The sequence below is a fragment of the Trichosurus vulpecula genome, chromosome 2 (genome assembly GCF_011100635.1).
Source record: "Trichosurus vulpecula isolate mTriVul1 chromosome 2, mTriVul1.pri, whole genome shotgun sequence".
NCBI lineage: Eukaryota > Metazoa > Chordata > Mammalia > Diprotodontia > Phalangeridae > Trichosurus > Trichosurus vulpecula.
This window is the reverse complement of record NC_050574.1, coordinates 117,178,134-117,191,722: the sequence shown is the minus strand read 5'-3', so window position 1 is coordinate 117,191,722 and position 13,589 is coordinate 117,178,134. Positions and strand designations below refer to the sequence as shown.

At 38.1% G+C, this 13,589-nt stretch overlaps 1 protein-coding gene across 2 annotated transcripts in view; it reads right to left on the bottom strand.

The window, feature by feature from the left end:
- NARS2 (asparaginyl-tRNA synthetase 2, mitochondrial) overlaps positions 1 to 13,589 on the bottom strand; it is a 143,760-nt gene that overhangs the window by 14,817 nt on the left and 115,354 nt on the right. For both annotated transcript variants that reach the window (XM_036747509.1, XM_036747510.1), the window contains exon 12: positions 4,354 to 4,451. In XM_036747509.1, coding sequence (XP_036603404.1) covers positions 4,354 to 4,451 — 98 coding nt within the window. The remainder of the gene's footprint in view (positions 1 to 4,353; positions 4,452 to 13,589) is intronic.

Sequence of the window (13,589 nt, the reverse complement as noted above, 5' to 3'; positions counted from 1 at the left end):
AACAGTTTAACCTTATTAAATTCCTCATGACCTCTCAATCATGTTTACCTTTTTATATCTTTCTCAAGTATCATATTTGAATGTCAAATTTCCTATTCAGCTCTAGTCTTTTCATTAGGAATTTTGGAAGTACTCTACTTCACTAAATATTCATTTTTCCCTCTATAAAATTATACTCTTGTAATACTAGCTCCTTTGTCTTCTGGAACACCATATTCCAAGCCCTGCATTTCTTTATAATAGTAGTTGCTAAATCTTGTGTGATCCTGACTTGTGGTTCCATGGCATTTGAATGGTTTCCTTCTGGTTGCTTTTCAATACATTCTCCTTGACCTGGGAGCACTGGAATTTGACTACAATATACCTGGGAGTTTTCATGTTGAGATCTCTTAAAGAAGGTGTTTGGTGTATTTTTTCAATTTCTCTTTTGCCCTTTGGATCTAAGATATTTGGGTAGTTTTATAATTTCTTGAAATATGATGTCTAGGCTCTCTTTATTGATCATGGTTTTCAGATAGTCCAATAATTCTTTTTTTTTTTTGAGTCCAAAAATTCTTAAATGTTCTCTCCTCAATTTATTTTCCAGGTCAGTTGTTTTTTTGATGAGATATGCCATACTTTCTTTTATTTTTTTCCTTTTTTACTGTTGCTTGATTTTCATTGAGTCATTTGCTTCTACTTGACCAATTTCAATTTTTAAGGAATATTTTCTTCAGTGATGTTTTCTACTTTTTTTCCCCCATTTGTCCAATTCTGCTTTTCAAGGCGTTATTTTCCTCAATATTTTTTTTTTTGCAGCTCTTTAACCAAGATGTAAATTCTCTTTTAATAATTCTCTTGCATTGCTCTCATTTCTTTTCCCAATATTGCTATTATTTGATTTTTTCTCTTAAAAATTTTTTAACATTTTTTTTTGAAGTTTCAATCCCTCCTTCAGTCATTAAGAAGGCAAGGACTATGATACTCATTACACATGTGAAGTTATGCAAAACATATTCCTATATTTGCCAGGTTGCAAAACAACTCCCCCACCCAAAATAAGAAAAAAAAAGTGACCAAAAATATGTATCAATATTCATTCTGAGTTAATTAGTTGTCACTCTGGAAATGGATAGTTATTTGATTAAAAAATTTCTTTGTGCCATTTTAAAAAATCTCTTCAGGTACTCTAGAAATTCTTGTTGGGCTTGTGTCCAATCATCATTTTTCTTTGAGGAGTTTCATGTCTTTGTCTTCTGACTCTGAGGCTTGAGCTTCTCTTGTCACCAAAGTAGCTTCTTATGGTCAGGTTTTTTTTGCTTTTTGCTCATTTTTCCAGCCTATTTTTAAACTTGGACTTTATGTTAAGAGTTGGGTTCTGCTCACTAAAGGCTGGGGGGATGTCACTGTCCCAAGCTTCAAACTTTTTCACTCTGCTATTTTCATAGCTAGTTTGGGGGGTATGTGTGTGGTGTTTTCTGTAATTTTTAATGCTTTCAAGGTGATATAATACTAGGAGAAAGTATGGTCACTGCATTCTTAGTCTCTGTACTCTGGTCTTTCCACAAGTGGAGTCCCTGCTCTCTGGTGATCACAACTCCTCTCCAATCTGGAAGGAGTTAGGGACCCTGTTCCCTTTCAACCAACTACAAGCTCTTCTCTCTGCCCTGGATTGGAGACCCAGAACTAAGGGTCCTTTTAACAGTGTCTTCTAAAATTCTGAGAGGAACTGACCATAGTTTATAGATCTCTCTTTCTGTCTCTCTCAAAATTGGGACATCTACCTAATTTGAAATTTGTGTTTCTTTACTTTTGCAGTACTTTTCCCAATCAGCAATGTTTCAATAATCAAGTAGCTTAGTAAACATATACAGCAATCCTTTTAGTATTGTGGGATAGTTTGTTTGGGTATGATCACCTGACCTCAGGGACATCTAAGTTTTTTCCTAACATATCCTGACTATTCTGGGTTTCCACTCTTTTTTAACCACTATTATTCTATTTTTGCCATAATGAGACAAAAGAATAGAAAAATAAGGATTTAGCCTTCTCATTATTGTCAATTATTACAATCCTTTTCACTTTGAACAATCTATCACTCCTTTAGTCTTTTTTTATTGTCCTCAAAAAAGTTTAAAAAGCACTCTTTGTTGTCTTTAGCATATATTGCCAGTCTCAGTGTATTCTGGTATTGTTTTTAGAGAAACGGGCAACTTTTAAAAAAATCCATTTCTATTTTTATATGTAATATTTTAAAAAAATCTGAGCTTGTAGATGAGTTCTCTGTGCATCCACATGATTCCCAGGTACAAGACTTGACTATAAAAAATATTGATTTTAGTTGAGTAAAATGCCTCTTTAAAGGTTATCCTTTAAAATTAAAATTACAGTTAAAATCATACAAAGTTCTATGAAAAAAAATGGTTGATTTGGAGGCAGGAGGTTCCACTTCCTAGTTATTCTCTCCTTTCTGGGTTATTGTGGCACCAAGTGCTTCTGATTCTTCTCCTAAATGTCTGGTCATTCCTTTTCGGCCTCCTTTGAAGGATCATCATTTATGTTATACCCACTGACTATGGCTTTCTGCCATAAGAGAATTCCATCTTTAAAATCCAAGCTTACCACTTTTTCTTCTAAACCATTTTCTAATTTTTTCCTTAAGATCTTAAAAGATTAAGATCTAAATTTCATTGTTTTAATATTGTGTTTCCTTTCTACTAAGAAGTTATGGAGTCCTTGTGGAAAATCCATTTTTTTCCTTTGAATCTCTGCTTACAAAAATTATGGAGTTATTTTGTCCTTTTCAGGAAGCTCTAAGTTTGTAGCATTTTTTTATTGGTGTTTTCTTTGATATACTCACCTTTCCAGTTTTGGGGGTGCAGGCTTAGTCCTTTGCTGTGCTTTCTCTTGGGGGGCTGGGAGCAGTGGAAATCACCCTGCTTTGCCTCACCCTGATTCCCATATGTTCTTTTGCTGACTTCTACCTCTCAGGGTTGGGTTGCATTGGGTCTTTGAGCTTTAGAATGATAGTTCTTCGACCTCAGAGACTGTAGGCTGAGACTGACCTCGTTTATCTTGGTGTGACTATTACAGAATTGCAATGGGCAGCACTTTGTCGGTCACTGTGTTGCTATCTTGTCTGTCGGTCTTGAAAAATCAGCATGAGGTAGTAGGAGCAGTGCTGAACTTGGAATGCAAAGCCCCGTGAGTCTCAGCTGTAACACACACTGCCATACCCACACCTATGCATATGTATACATGTATATACATACATACATATATTTATGTCCACACACACATACCTTGAAATGATGTTCTTCCTACAGTAAATGACAATCTGTTTCCCTATTGCTCCTATTGGTCCTAATTCCATACTTTATGGACAAATAGAACATGTTTAATCCTGTTATGTAACAAACTTTAAATATCTGAAGATAACTATCATATGCTCTTCCCCACTATAGCCCCATCAAGCATTTTCTTTTCTAAGCTGAACATACCCAGTCTTTAAAACAGATAGTAACACTAATGGAGAATAGATCTCAAGGAGAATAAGTACTTACAGAATTTTATTTAGGATTAGAATTCATAGGTTTAGAATTGGAAAGAACCTTAAGATCATCTAGTTTGATTTGTCTCATTTCTCAGAGGAGGAAATTGAGACCCAAAGAAACTTACTTACGGTTAAGGTCAAAACACTATCAAGTGGTAGAGCCACGACTCAAGACCAGGTCTTGTGACTCTAAACAAGAGGTGTCATGGACTCCATTAGCAGTCTCCTGAAACTTATGGACCACTTTTCAGAATCATGGGAATGCTAAATTTCTGTTAAAGGTTATTGAAAACAAAGATGTAAAATTTTCCTCCTTTCAAGTTCAGAGACTCTTTGGGAGTCACGGACTCCAGGTTAAACTCTTGCTCTAAATCTAATGCTGTTTCTATTAACTACATCATGCTCCAAGCTATGACTCGGAAAAAGTTTTAGTGACACTTGCCATCACATTCCAATTCTTTCCTCTGTTGGTACAGTGCTGGAGTAATTATAATTAGTGGGTAAAACAAGAAGAAGGGTATAAGGAAGAAAAAATTGCAGAAGGAAACAATGCAACATTTTTTTAAAAGTGAAAAACTATTCAAAAATAGGGCACAGTCGCTTTAGGCATATATGGAAAATATGCAAATTACATCCAATCAAAGGCAAACACACTAGTATTAATAACCAGGTGTGGCCCTTGAGGAAAATCTTGATTAACACCACTCCCTTGATGTAATATGTGATACACCTAACACTAGCTATCTTCCAAGCTAGACCCTGATTCTTGGGCTATATTTTCTGCGATTTCTGACAAGCCAAGGTAAAAGGTCTTTCCATACCTTGCTAACCGCTGTTGTAGTAAATGGAAACGTTCTTCTCTCAGGCTTCCTCCAAAGAGCTCTCCAACTCCAGGCACTAAAAGATCAACAGCAGCGACCTGAGAAGGGGGAGAAAACCATCAATGATATCAAACTATAATTATGGACCTGTAGGATTCCTTACTATGGACTCACTCACTCTCTCTATCAACCTACAACCTTGGAAAAGCAAGAAGTACTTGAGTTTCAAGGAATTTTAAAATTTGTTATAGGGACAGGAGGACATTTTGAAACTGACTTTAAAAACACTCTCAAAGTTAATGAATGATTATGTGCAACAAAGAGTAAACCCAGAGTCCACAAAACAATGGTCTGTTTTCACAAAATGGTTTGTTTTCATAAAAACCACAGAATGTCAGAGCTTGAGGAAACCTTAGAAATCAGATAGACCAATACTCTCATTTTATAGATGAATTAAGTGAAGCCCAAAGAGGCTAAGTAGGTGATTTGCCTAAGGTAAGGAAGCTAGTAAGTAACAGAAGTTGGAAAAATTAGGGCAGTGAATAGAAAAAGCACAGGATTTATAGTTACAGCATGTGGAACTGAATCTCAGATCTCATATTTGCTATCTGAATAAGTTTGTGCAAGTGACAACTCCTCAGTGCTTCAGTTTTCTTATCTGTATAATGAGGACTTAGAGATGATATCCCCTTCCAGCTCTAAATCTGTGATCCTATGATCTTAAGGCCATTGTTTTTTCTGCAGTGTTTGTCCCCACCACTGATAGCCACTGAAGTTCATAAACAACTATAAGGAACAGAAGTGTTACAATGATAGAAATGAAATGTCCTTTACCTGCACGGACTGAAGATTACAATTAAAAAAAAAACAATAATACATTCCTTTTAGTGGAGCAGTCATTCAGACAAAACCTTCAAGTTTATTTAAGGCAGCTAAAAAAAAACACTAGAAATGAAGTGGATAATGAAGAAACTTTTACTGCCAAGAGATGCTTGTTTTGATCACTTTAAAAATTGAGTTCAATTGCCAAGATGTTAAAATTACTGGAGAGGCAGCCAGTGCAGATGAGGACATGGAAGCTATATATTCTGATGTTTTGAAGAAAACAACTGAAGAAGGTAGTTACACTGATCAAAAATTTTTTAATGTGCATAGATCACACTTATTATGGAAGAGGATACCTTTCAGAACTTAAATTTCTAAGAAAAGAAAAAGGCACTTTCTATGGAAGAGAAGATGTGGAAAAAACGTGCTCACTGAACGGGAAATGACTGAATAAACTGTGATACATGAATGTAAGGGAGTATTATTATAAGGTAAATAATGAATGAAAAAAATCAGTTAAACATGGGAAGACTTACATGAATTGATCTGGACTGAAAAAAGCAAAACATTACAAAACAGCTGTAAAATGAAAATGAAATAACACTAAAAGAAAGCCACACTATCAGTAATTTTCATGACTGTATCCACAGGACCCACCATGAAACATACCTCCTCTTGAAAGACAGGTGGGGGGGTGGAGTAGGATGGGGGAAATCTTGTAGGGACAGAATATTGTATACATTCTAAGGCATGTTCACTATATTGGTTGTTTTTGTTTATTTATTTGTTACAAGAGTTCAGTGCTAAGAAGGCTGGAAGAATATACTTGTAAAAGACTGTGATGTGGAAAAATTAAGCAAATTCAAAGCTTGAACAATAAAAACATATCAGATGACAGGAACAAAGTTTAGGAATTTACTAATTCCATCACTGGATGAATTCTTAAATGGATCCTTAAGTAAAGGAATGAATGAATAATAAACATTCCAAAACTTAAATAGATCTGTGATCTTTTCTATGTGGTCTTTTCAATGATGCAAATTGCAACCCATTCATGTTTATCAATCCTGTCATAACCTTCAAGTTTGCCAAAGGGGTCCAAACAATTATTTGATGACATTTGTTACAATTTAGTGTTTATGATGTATTACATAAAACCTATTCACACCCACTATGCACCTCTCCATTGTCCTTTGGGTAACCTTGCATTTTATTTTTTTCAGAGATTTTAGTATTCCAAGATTCACAGTAACAGTAATTACATAGAGTAACACCAGAATATTGGAATTTTAAAGATGAGCCTTTCAGGGAAAAAACTGAATCATTAAAAGAAATCTGTAATTTCTGAAAGGCAATTCAGTATTCTCTCTTTTTTCTCCTGTTCAATTCTGGACTGAAGTTATTCTTCATCTGCTGTATGCCCAAGAAATATATACTAGTGAAGAGCTAAAAGCTGTCCATCTAACTGCATAGGATAATCTGGACAACTTCAGAGGTCAGTAACTTCCAGCTTTGGCCAAATCCTTTTGTACAAGCCTGCAAGCTAAGAAGGCTTTTTATTTGTTTAAATAGAATTCTATTATATTTAAAATTGTAAGGAACACTCTTAGATGGATGGCTATAGAAGAGCAAATGAGCTCTTGTAGTTGGCAGAACTGCAGGTGTACTTGGCTTTTCCTGTATAGATAATTAGGTCAAGCTCTTTGGAATGAGTACAGATCCCATTTAGGAGTCTTTGAAGTATTCTGAGGCTTGATGACATCAGCGCATCATCCACATATAGGATCACTTCGAGGATCCCACCATCTATCTGGCATCTCTTTTTGAGTTGTACTCTGTGTTTGATAATCTTCAGGAGAGTGGAGAGGCGAGTGTATATTAACCTATTTACGCCTCATCTGATATTAATAATTACTGACCAAGATTCTCTCTGCTTGTATGTCTTTTAAAAGAACCTTATATAATTTTGACATATTTCCGAGATAAGGCGTCTGAAGCAGGCATTGTAGGGCTTGGTCAGACACAGAAGATGCCAAGGTCATCCACTGCACCCCGGGCCATCACCACCCATCTTGACAACAATGACTCTGGAAGAGAGAGTGAGGCTGCTGACTTAGCACAACCCTGCCTCGCTTAACTCCAATTTATGTGCAAATCAAAAGACACCGCTCACACCATTTACCACTTTTACCTACTTCAAAGTCCGGGCAAGTGGTGAAGTAGCAGATGCAGATACACTGGGAGCTACAGTCACAACCCTGCGCGCAGGCAGCCCAGGCCATAGGGTTGTTTGCTCACTGGACTGAAGCAGCCTCTTGGATGTCTGGCCAGTTTTTTTGAAAGATTACACTGCTCACCTCCTGGTGTGACGCTAGAAAAGGTGCCCTAACATGTCTGCTTCACTCAGCCCTGGCCTGCTTACGACGGCAGGTGGAGGAGATCCCACCTTGCGGTCAAAATACACAAAAAATGTACCAAAACTTTGGCACAGATTTCCTTCATCACTAGTGTATGGAATGTGCACATGCTTGTGTGGACAACAGGAAATGCGGTGGTCTTGAAAGACAAACAGCTCTTGTTGCGAGAGGACTCAGCAGGTATTCAAAAGCAGCCCTGAGTGAAACAATGCTAGCAAATGAAGGCCAGCTTGCAGAAGCAGGAGCTGGATATGTGTTTTTCTAGGGCGGCCTCAGTGAAGGAGTGCTGTGAAGCTGGTGAAATTTTTTCAATCAAAACCAAACTAGTCAATATGTTTATGTGCCTCCCAGGCTTAAGACAATGCGATTGCCACCATCATCAGTGCCTATGCTCCCACCATGACAAACCCTGATGAGGTCAAAGAAAAATTTTATGGAGACCCTCATCACCCATGTGCCAAAAAAGACCAAGCTTATAATTCTGGCTGACTTTAATGCAAGAGTAGGCACGGACTACCAGACATGGCAGGGAGTTCCTGGGGGGCATGGAGGTGGAAATCGCCAATGGCAATGGTCACTTACTACCAAAGACTTGTGCATCTCATGACCTTCTCAGAGCAACACTGTCTTCCATTTTCCTGAATGTAATAAAACTTCATGGACGCACTCTCACAGCAAACACTGGCATTTAACAGACTATGTCATTGTAAGGAGAGATGACAGACAGGATGTGGGAGGGATGAAGGCAATATATGATGCAGAGTGCTGGACTGATCACAGACTTACCTTCTCCAAGCTAAAGGTTTGCATTCAACAAAAGTGGCAGCCCCAAGGCAAGACGACTACTAGTTGATTTAGTTAATGTCAACAGATTAGAGCTCTTCTCCAAGTGGGAATATTTCATTGCTAATTTGGAGTAAAAGCTGAGCCAACACATGGCTCACAAAACTGGAGCAGAAAAGGAGTGGGCTTTCAGAGATTTGATATATAGTATTGCATTTACTCATCTGGGCCAGAATACTTACAAATGTCAAAATTGGTTTGACAAAAATGATGGGGAAATTCAGAAGCTGCTAAAGGAAAACATGAGAACTCCACAGTGTTTAGAAGTTGGATAGTTCATCTGTCTCTAAGAATGCAGCATTTAACTCCATCAAGAGTAAAGTGCAAGCGAAGCTTAGAGAGATGGCTCGGTAAGAAGGTAGATGAAATTCAGTTTCACACTGATAGTAACAATCCAAACTACTTTTATGATGTCCTGAAGGCTGTTTATGGGGCAAAGACCTATGGTGCATCTCAACTACTTAGTGCTGATGGAGCCACACTGATTAGTGATAAGGACATGATGCTGGAGAGATGGATCAATCTCTTCCACAGTGTTCTCAACAGACTGTCATCAATCAATGCTGAAGCCACTGATCATATAGTTCAGCTTGAAGTTAATTCATCTTTAGCCAAACTTCCTCAATAAGAGATTTTGAATGCCATTAGTCTTCTCTCATGTGGCAAAGAGCCTGGTACTGATTTTATTCCAGTTGAGATAAGGCAGGGGGTCCACCACTCATAAAAAAGTTGATAGAAATTTTCCAGGTTATATGGCAAGAATAAGTTATCCTCGAGTAGTTCAAGGATGCCTCCATTGTCCATCTCTATAAAGGTAAAGGAAATATTTCATTGCTAATTTTGAGGGAAAGCCGAGCCAACATGTGGTTGGCAAAAGTGGAGCAGAAAAGGAGTGGGTAATCATGGGGGGAGGTGGGAATGTCTCTTTCTTAGTCATTGCTGGCGAGATTCTTGCCAGAGTCCTCCTTAATAGGCTAATCCTTCACCTGGAAGATGGTCATCTACCTGAGAGCCAGTGTGGCTTCAGAAAGGGTTGAGGAATGGTTGACATGGTGTGGAGCAGAACAGAGGTCTGTCAATCTGGCCTTTGATACTGTCGGTTGCGAGGGTTTGTGGAAGACCATAACAAAATCTAATTGCCCACAGAAGTCCATCAGTAATGTACATCAGTTTCATGATGGCATGCTTGCTCAAGTTCTGGATGATGGACGATGCTCTTGAGCTTTCCCAGTCACCAACAGAATGAAGCAAGGTTATATATTTTCTCCCATGCTTTATTAGCATGATCTTTTCAGCAATGTCAGATGCCTTCAACGAGGATGAAAACAGCATCGAAACCAGTCACTACGATGACAATAAATTATTTAACTTGAAAAGGTTACAAGCCAGGGCTAAAATGGAAGGAGAATTGGTGCGTGATTTTTTGTTCACAGACGATTGTACACTCAATGCAGCCTCTGAGACTGAGAAGCAGCAAAGTTGGATTGATTCTGTGCTGCTTGTGCTAATTTTGGCCTAACAATTAATACCAAGGAAACATAGGTTCTCTACCAGCCAACAGTACCACCATCCATATGTGGAACCACTGGTTACAGCGAATTATGAAATTCTGAATTATGTGGATAAGTTCACATACCTTGGCAGCATACTTTCCAGGGATGCACGCATAGTTGATAAGATTGATGCATGCACTGTCAGAGCTAACTGAGTGTTTGGGAGGCTTCAAAGGAAAGTGTGGGAGAGAAGAGGTATTAGACTGCCTACCAAACTGAAGGTCTATAGAGCCTCATTGTTGTATGCCTGTGAAACCTGGATAGCAGGAAACTGAATTGTTTCTGTTTGAGTTATCTAAAGAAGATTCTGAAGATCAGCTGGCAAAATAAGGTACCAGACATTGAGGTCCTTTCTTGAGCTAAACGGCCAAGGATTCAAATTCTACTCCAGACAGCGTAATGCTGATAGGCTGGCCACACCATCTGAATGCCAAATGTACATCTGTCTAAAAGACTTTTACAGAGAACTCACACGAGGTAAGCACTCACATGGCAGTCAGAAGTGATACCAGAACACTCTCAAGTTCTCTCTGAAGAACTCTGGAATCCACTGTGTGACATGGGAGACATTAGCAAAGGACTACTCAGCATGGCGAGTCTGCTTCAAAGAAGGTGCTGTGTTCTATTAGTGAAGCAGAATTGCAGTAGCCCAAAAGAAATATGAAATGCGCAAATTTAGAGGCATCTCCACCCCAAATGTTCACATGGACTATTTGTTCCTGACCTGTACTAAGAGCCTTCCAAGCTCATATTGGCCTGATCAGCCAGAGTTGGACACACTATACCTTGACTCCAACATAGTGTCCTTTTTGAGAAAAAAGGACAACAACCAACCATTCCAACACTGTGGTGGCTGAGTCTAATTGTGGTGGTTCCACTGTCCTTGATGGTGAAAAGAGTCTGCTATACAAATCTTCTGAATGTTGTCTTCCTTCCAGTGTTATGCTTAAATGCCTTCAGGATGACTTTGCTTAATTGGGTCTCTTATCACCTTCCTTTAAAGTCTCCTTTTTAACCCTCCATTGTTTTTCCCTAGTTTATGAAGTCATACTGTTCATAATATTGCACTATGTCTCTCCATGAAATTTTACAAATGATATTTTAAACTAATGTTGCCTTTGGCTGCCATATGACTGCATGATGAGTACAGTTGATTCTCATTATTTACGTATTCTATATTTATAAATCTGCCTACTCACAAATTTATTTGTAACCTCCAAATCAACACTTGAGGCACCTTTGTAGTAATGCATGGAAATATACAGAGTAGTGAAAGTCTGAGTTGCCCAACACACACATTTCCAATTGAGGTCAAACAAGGTGATGTTCCTTTTGTTTCAGCTCTCCTAAAAAGAATTGTTCTTTCTGCAGTCTATTTAGTGTTATGTTTTTCACATTTTTGCATTTTTCATTGATAATATCACTGTTTAAAATGGCACCCAAGAGCAATGCTGAAGGGTTAAGTTTCCTTACAAAACAAGGCTGTGATGTGCCTTATGGAGAAAATACATGTGTTAGATAAGCTTTCTTCAGGAAAGAGTTATAGTATTGTTGGTTGTGAGTTCAATGTTAATTAACAATATGGTACATAAAGAAAAAGAGGTAATTTGCTGATCTGTACATGAGGCTGCTCCAGAAGGTGATAAAATTTGTGAGCAGAGGCTCACAGGAACCTAACCCTGTATTTTCCCTAGGAACAGTTCAGTATTCACTAATTCAGTGTTTGTGGCACCTTTATAAAACATAACTACTATCATGAATGACAAGAATCATTTAATAAGATCGTTTCCCCACCCCCCACCCCCTGTTATGGCAACTGATTCATGCCAGTACAAAATAACCATAATTGGCTCAAAAAAAAGAGAAAATGCTCCCATCCTACACCCTTGCAGGTGAAGGTCTAAAAGTGTTGAACATGGTACATGTTTTCAAACTTTTTCAAAATTCTGATCAGTTATATTGATTTTTTTTCTCTTGTTCTTTTTTGTCATTAAAAATACTACTTATATGGGATGGCTCTCTGGGAGGGGGAAGGGAATGGAAACTGGGGGAAACTATAGTGATGTTAAAAAATACTCAAAAGATTAGTAAAAACATTTTTAAAAGGTGATTGATATAATGGATGAGGGAGAGAGAAAAGTAAAAAATGACACTAGGGTTTTAGCTGAAAAGTGGGGGTGGGGGGAGAGGGGGTGGAAGAAAAAAAGAAGATAGCCACATGGAGCCACAGTAGGGAAAGTCCAGTGAATCAGTGAATCCTGAAGAAGAATGAAAACATAACTGGACTGGGCATTTTGCTTAAAATGGAGGTTTGGAGAGGAACCAGACAGAGTAATAAGCCACAGGGGCAAAGGTATTCTTAATGTTGGAAGTTCAAGATTGGAATGACTCTCTAGGATGAGGTATGGTAGAGAAAGCCCTAAGAGTCAGGAGTGGAGGCTAGAAATGACTGAAAGTAGAGGAGTTTAAAGAGAAAAGGTCAAGGATGAAGCAGAATAGCAAGTTGGCTAATCAGTTAAAACCACTATTTAAGTATTGAAATTGTTCCCCTTAGAAACATTTTAGAATGATACATCCTTCCAGTTAAGATTTAGTAAACCTGAGGGCCTTGAAAGTCTTAAGTATCTAGTGCATTTCTATAAATCCTGTGAAGATTCAAGGTGAATGAGAGGGGTTAGGACAACAAATAAATATTTCTGCAATTCCACTATGATTTCTTCCCTCATACAAAAGAATACTTAGATGGAGAAGAGAGACACAGCAAGGGATACAGATTGCATTACTACCAATGTCCTGAAAAATATTTCATAAAATAAAGCTTTGGTGTGGCTATGTGGGTCCTATGTCCACACTGATGCATCTGTTTCCAGTTTAGGTACCTGATTTACTAACATTTGTCTTTAAATTCTCTTTCTGCTGGGATAGATTAGTCATAATTGTAAGGAAAGAATACATTTTAACTGTGACCCTTTCCTGATAATATTGTACTTTTTTATTGCAGGACTAGAGACAACCCAGGATACTTAGTGTAATTTTCTAAACAAGCTGGTAAATGCTCAAATGAATCTAAACAGGCCCTTAAAAGTAAACAACTCCCTAAAAAAAACAAATGCACTTGCTCATATCTGACATAGGAGGAACTGGATGGAGATGTCCCCATGCTTGCATTCTGGCAAAAAGGAGAAGAGTGTTTGCTGGCACCTCTTCATTTACTTTTAAATGACTGCTATCTTGGCTAAAGCAACACAGCTGCAATGGCATGTTAGCTAGAAATAGCTTGCTTTGGTATCCAAGCAGAACAACGCCAGTCTCTATTTATGATACCCTCCCCCCTCTAACTCCTACTCATGAAGTTCTACTCAACTGCCGAGAAATGAAGTGCAGGCCTCAAGCCATGGAAACACACAGAGTGCAAGTCAAGAGTAAAGCCTGAAGCATGTATCTTTTTCTGTGCTGGCTTCAAAGACAAAGGAGAAAAAAGGATTCCTGCCAAGCCTCTTGACCCCACACTAGCTGTTTCAGTACTCTTGATTACAGATGAAAAATAATAAGCTCCTTACTCATCTTCCTCCCTGCAGGCTGTCACCAGTCACATCAC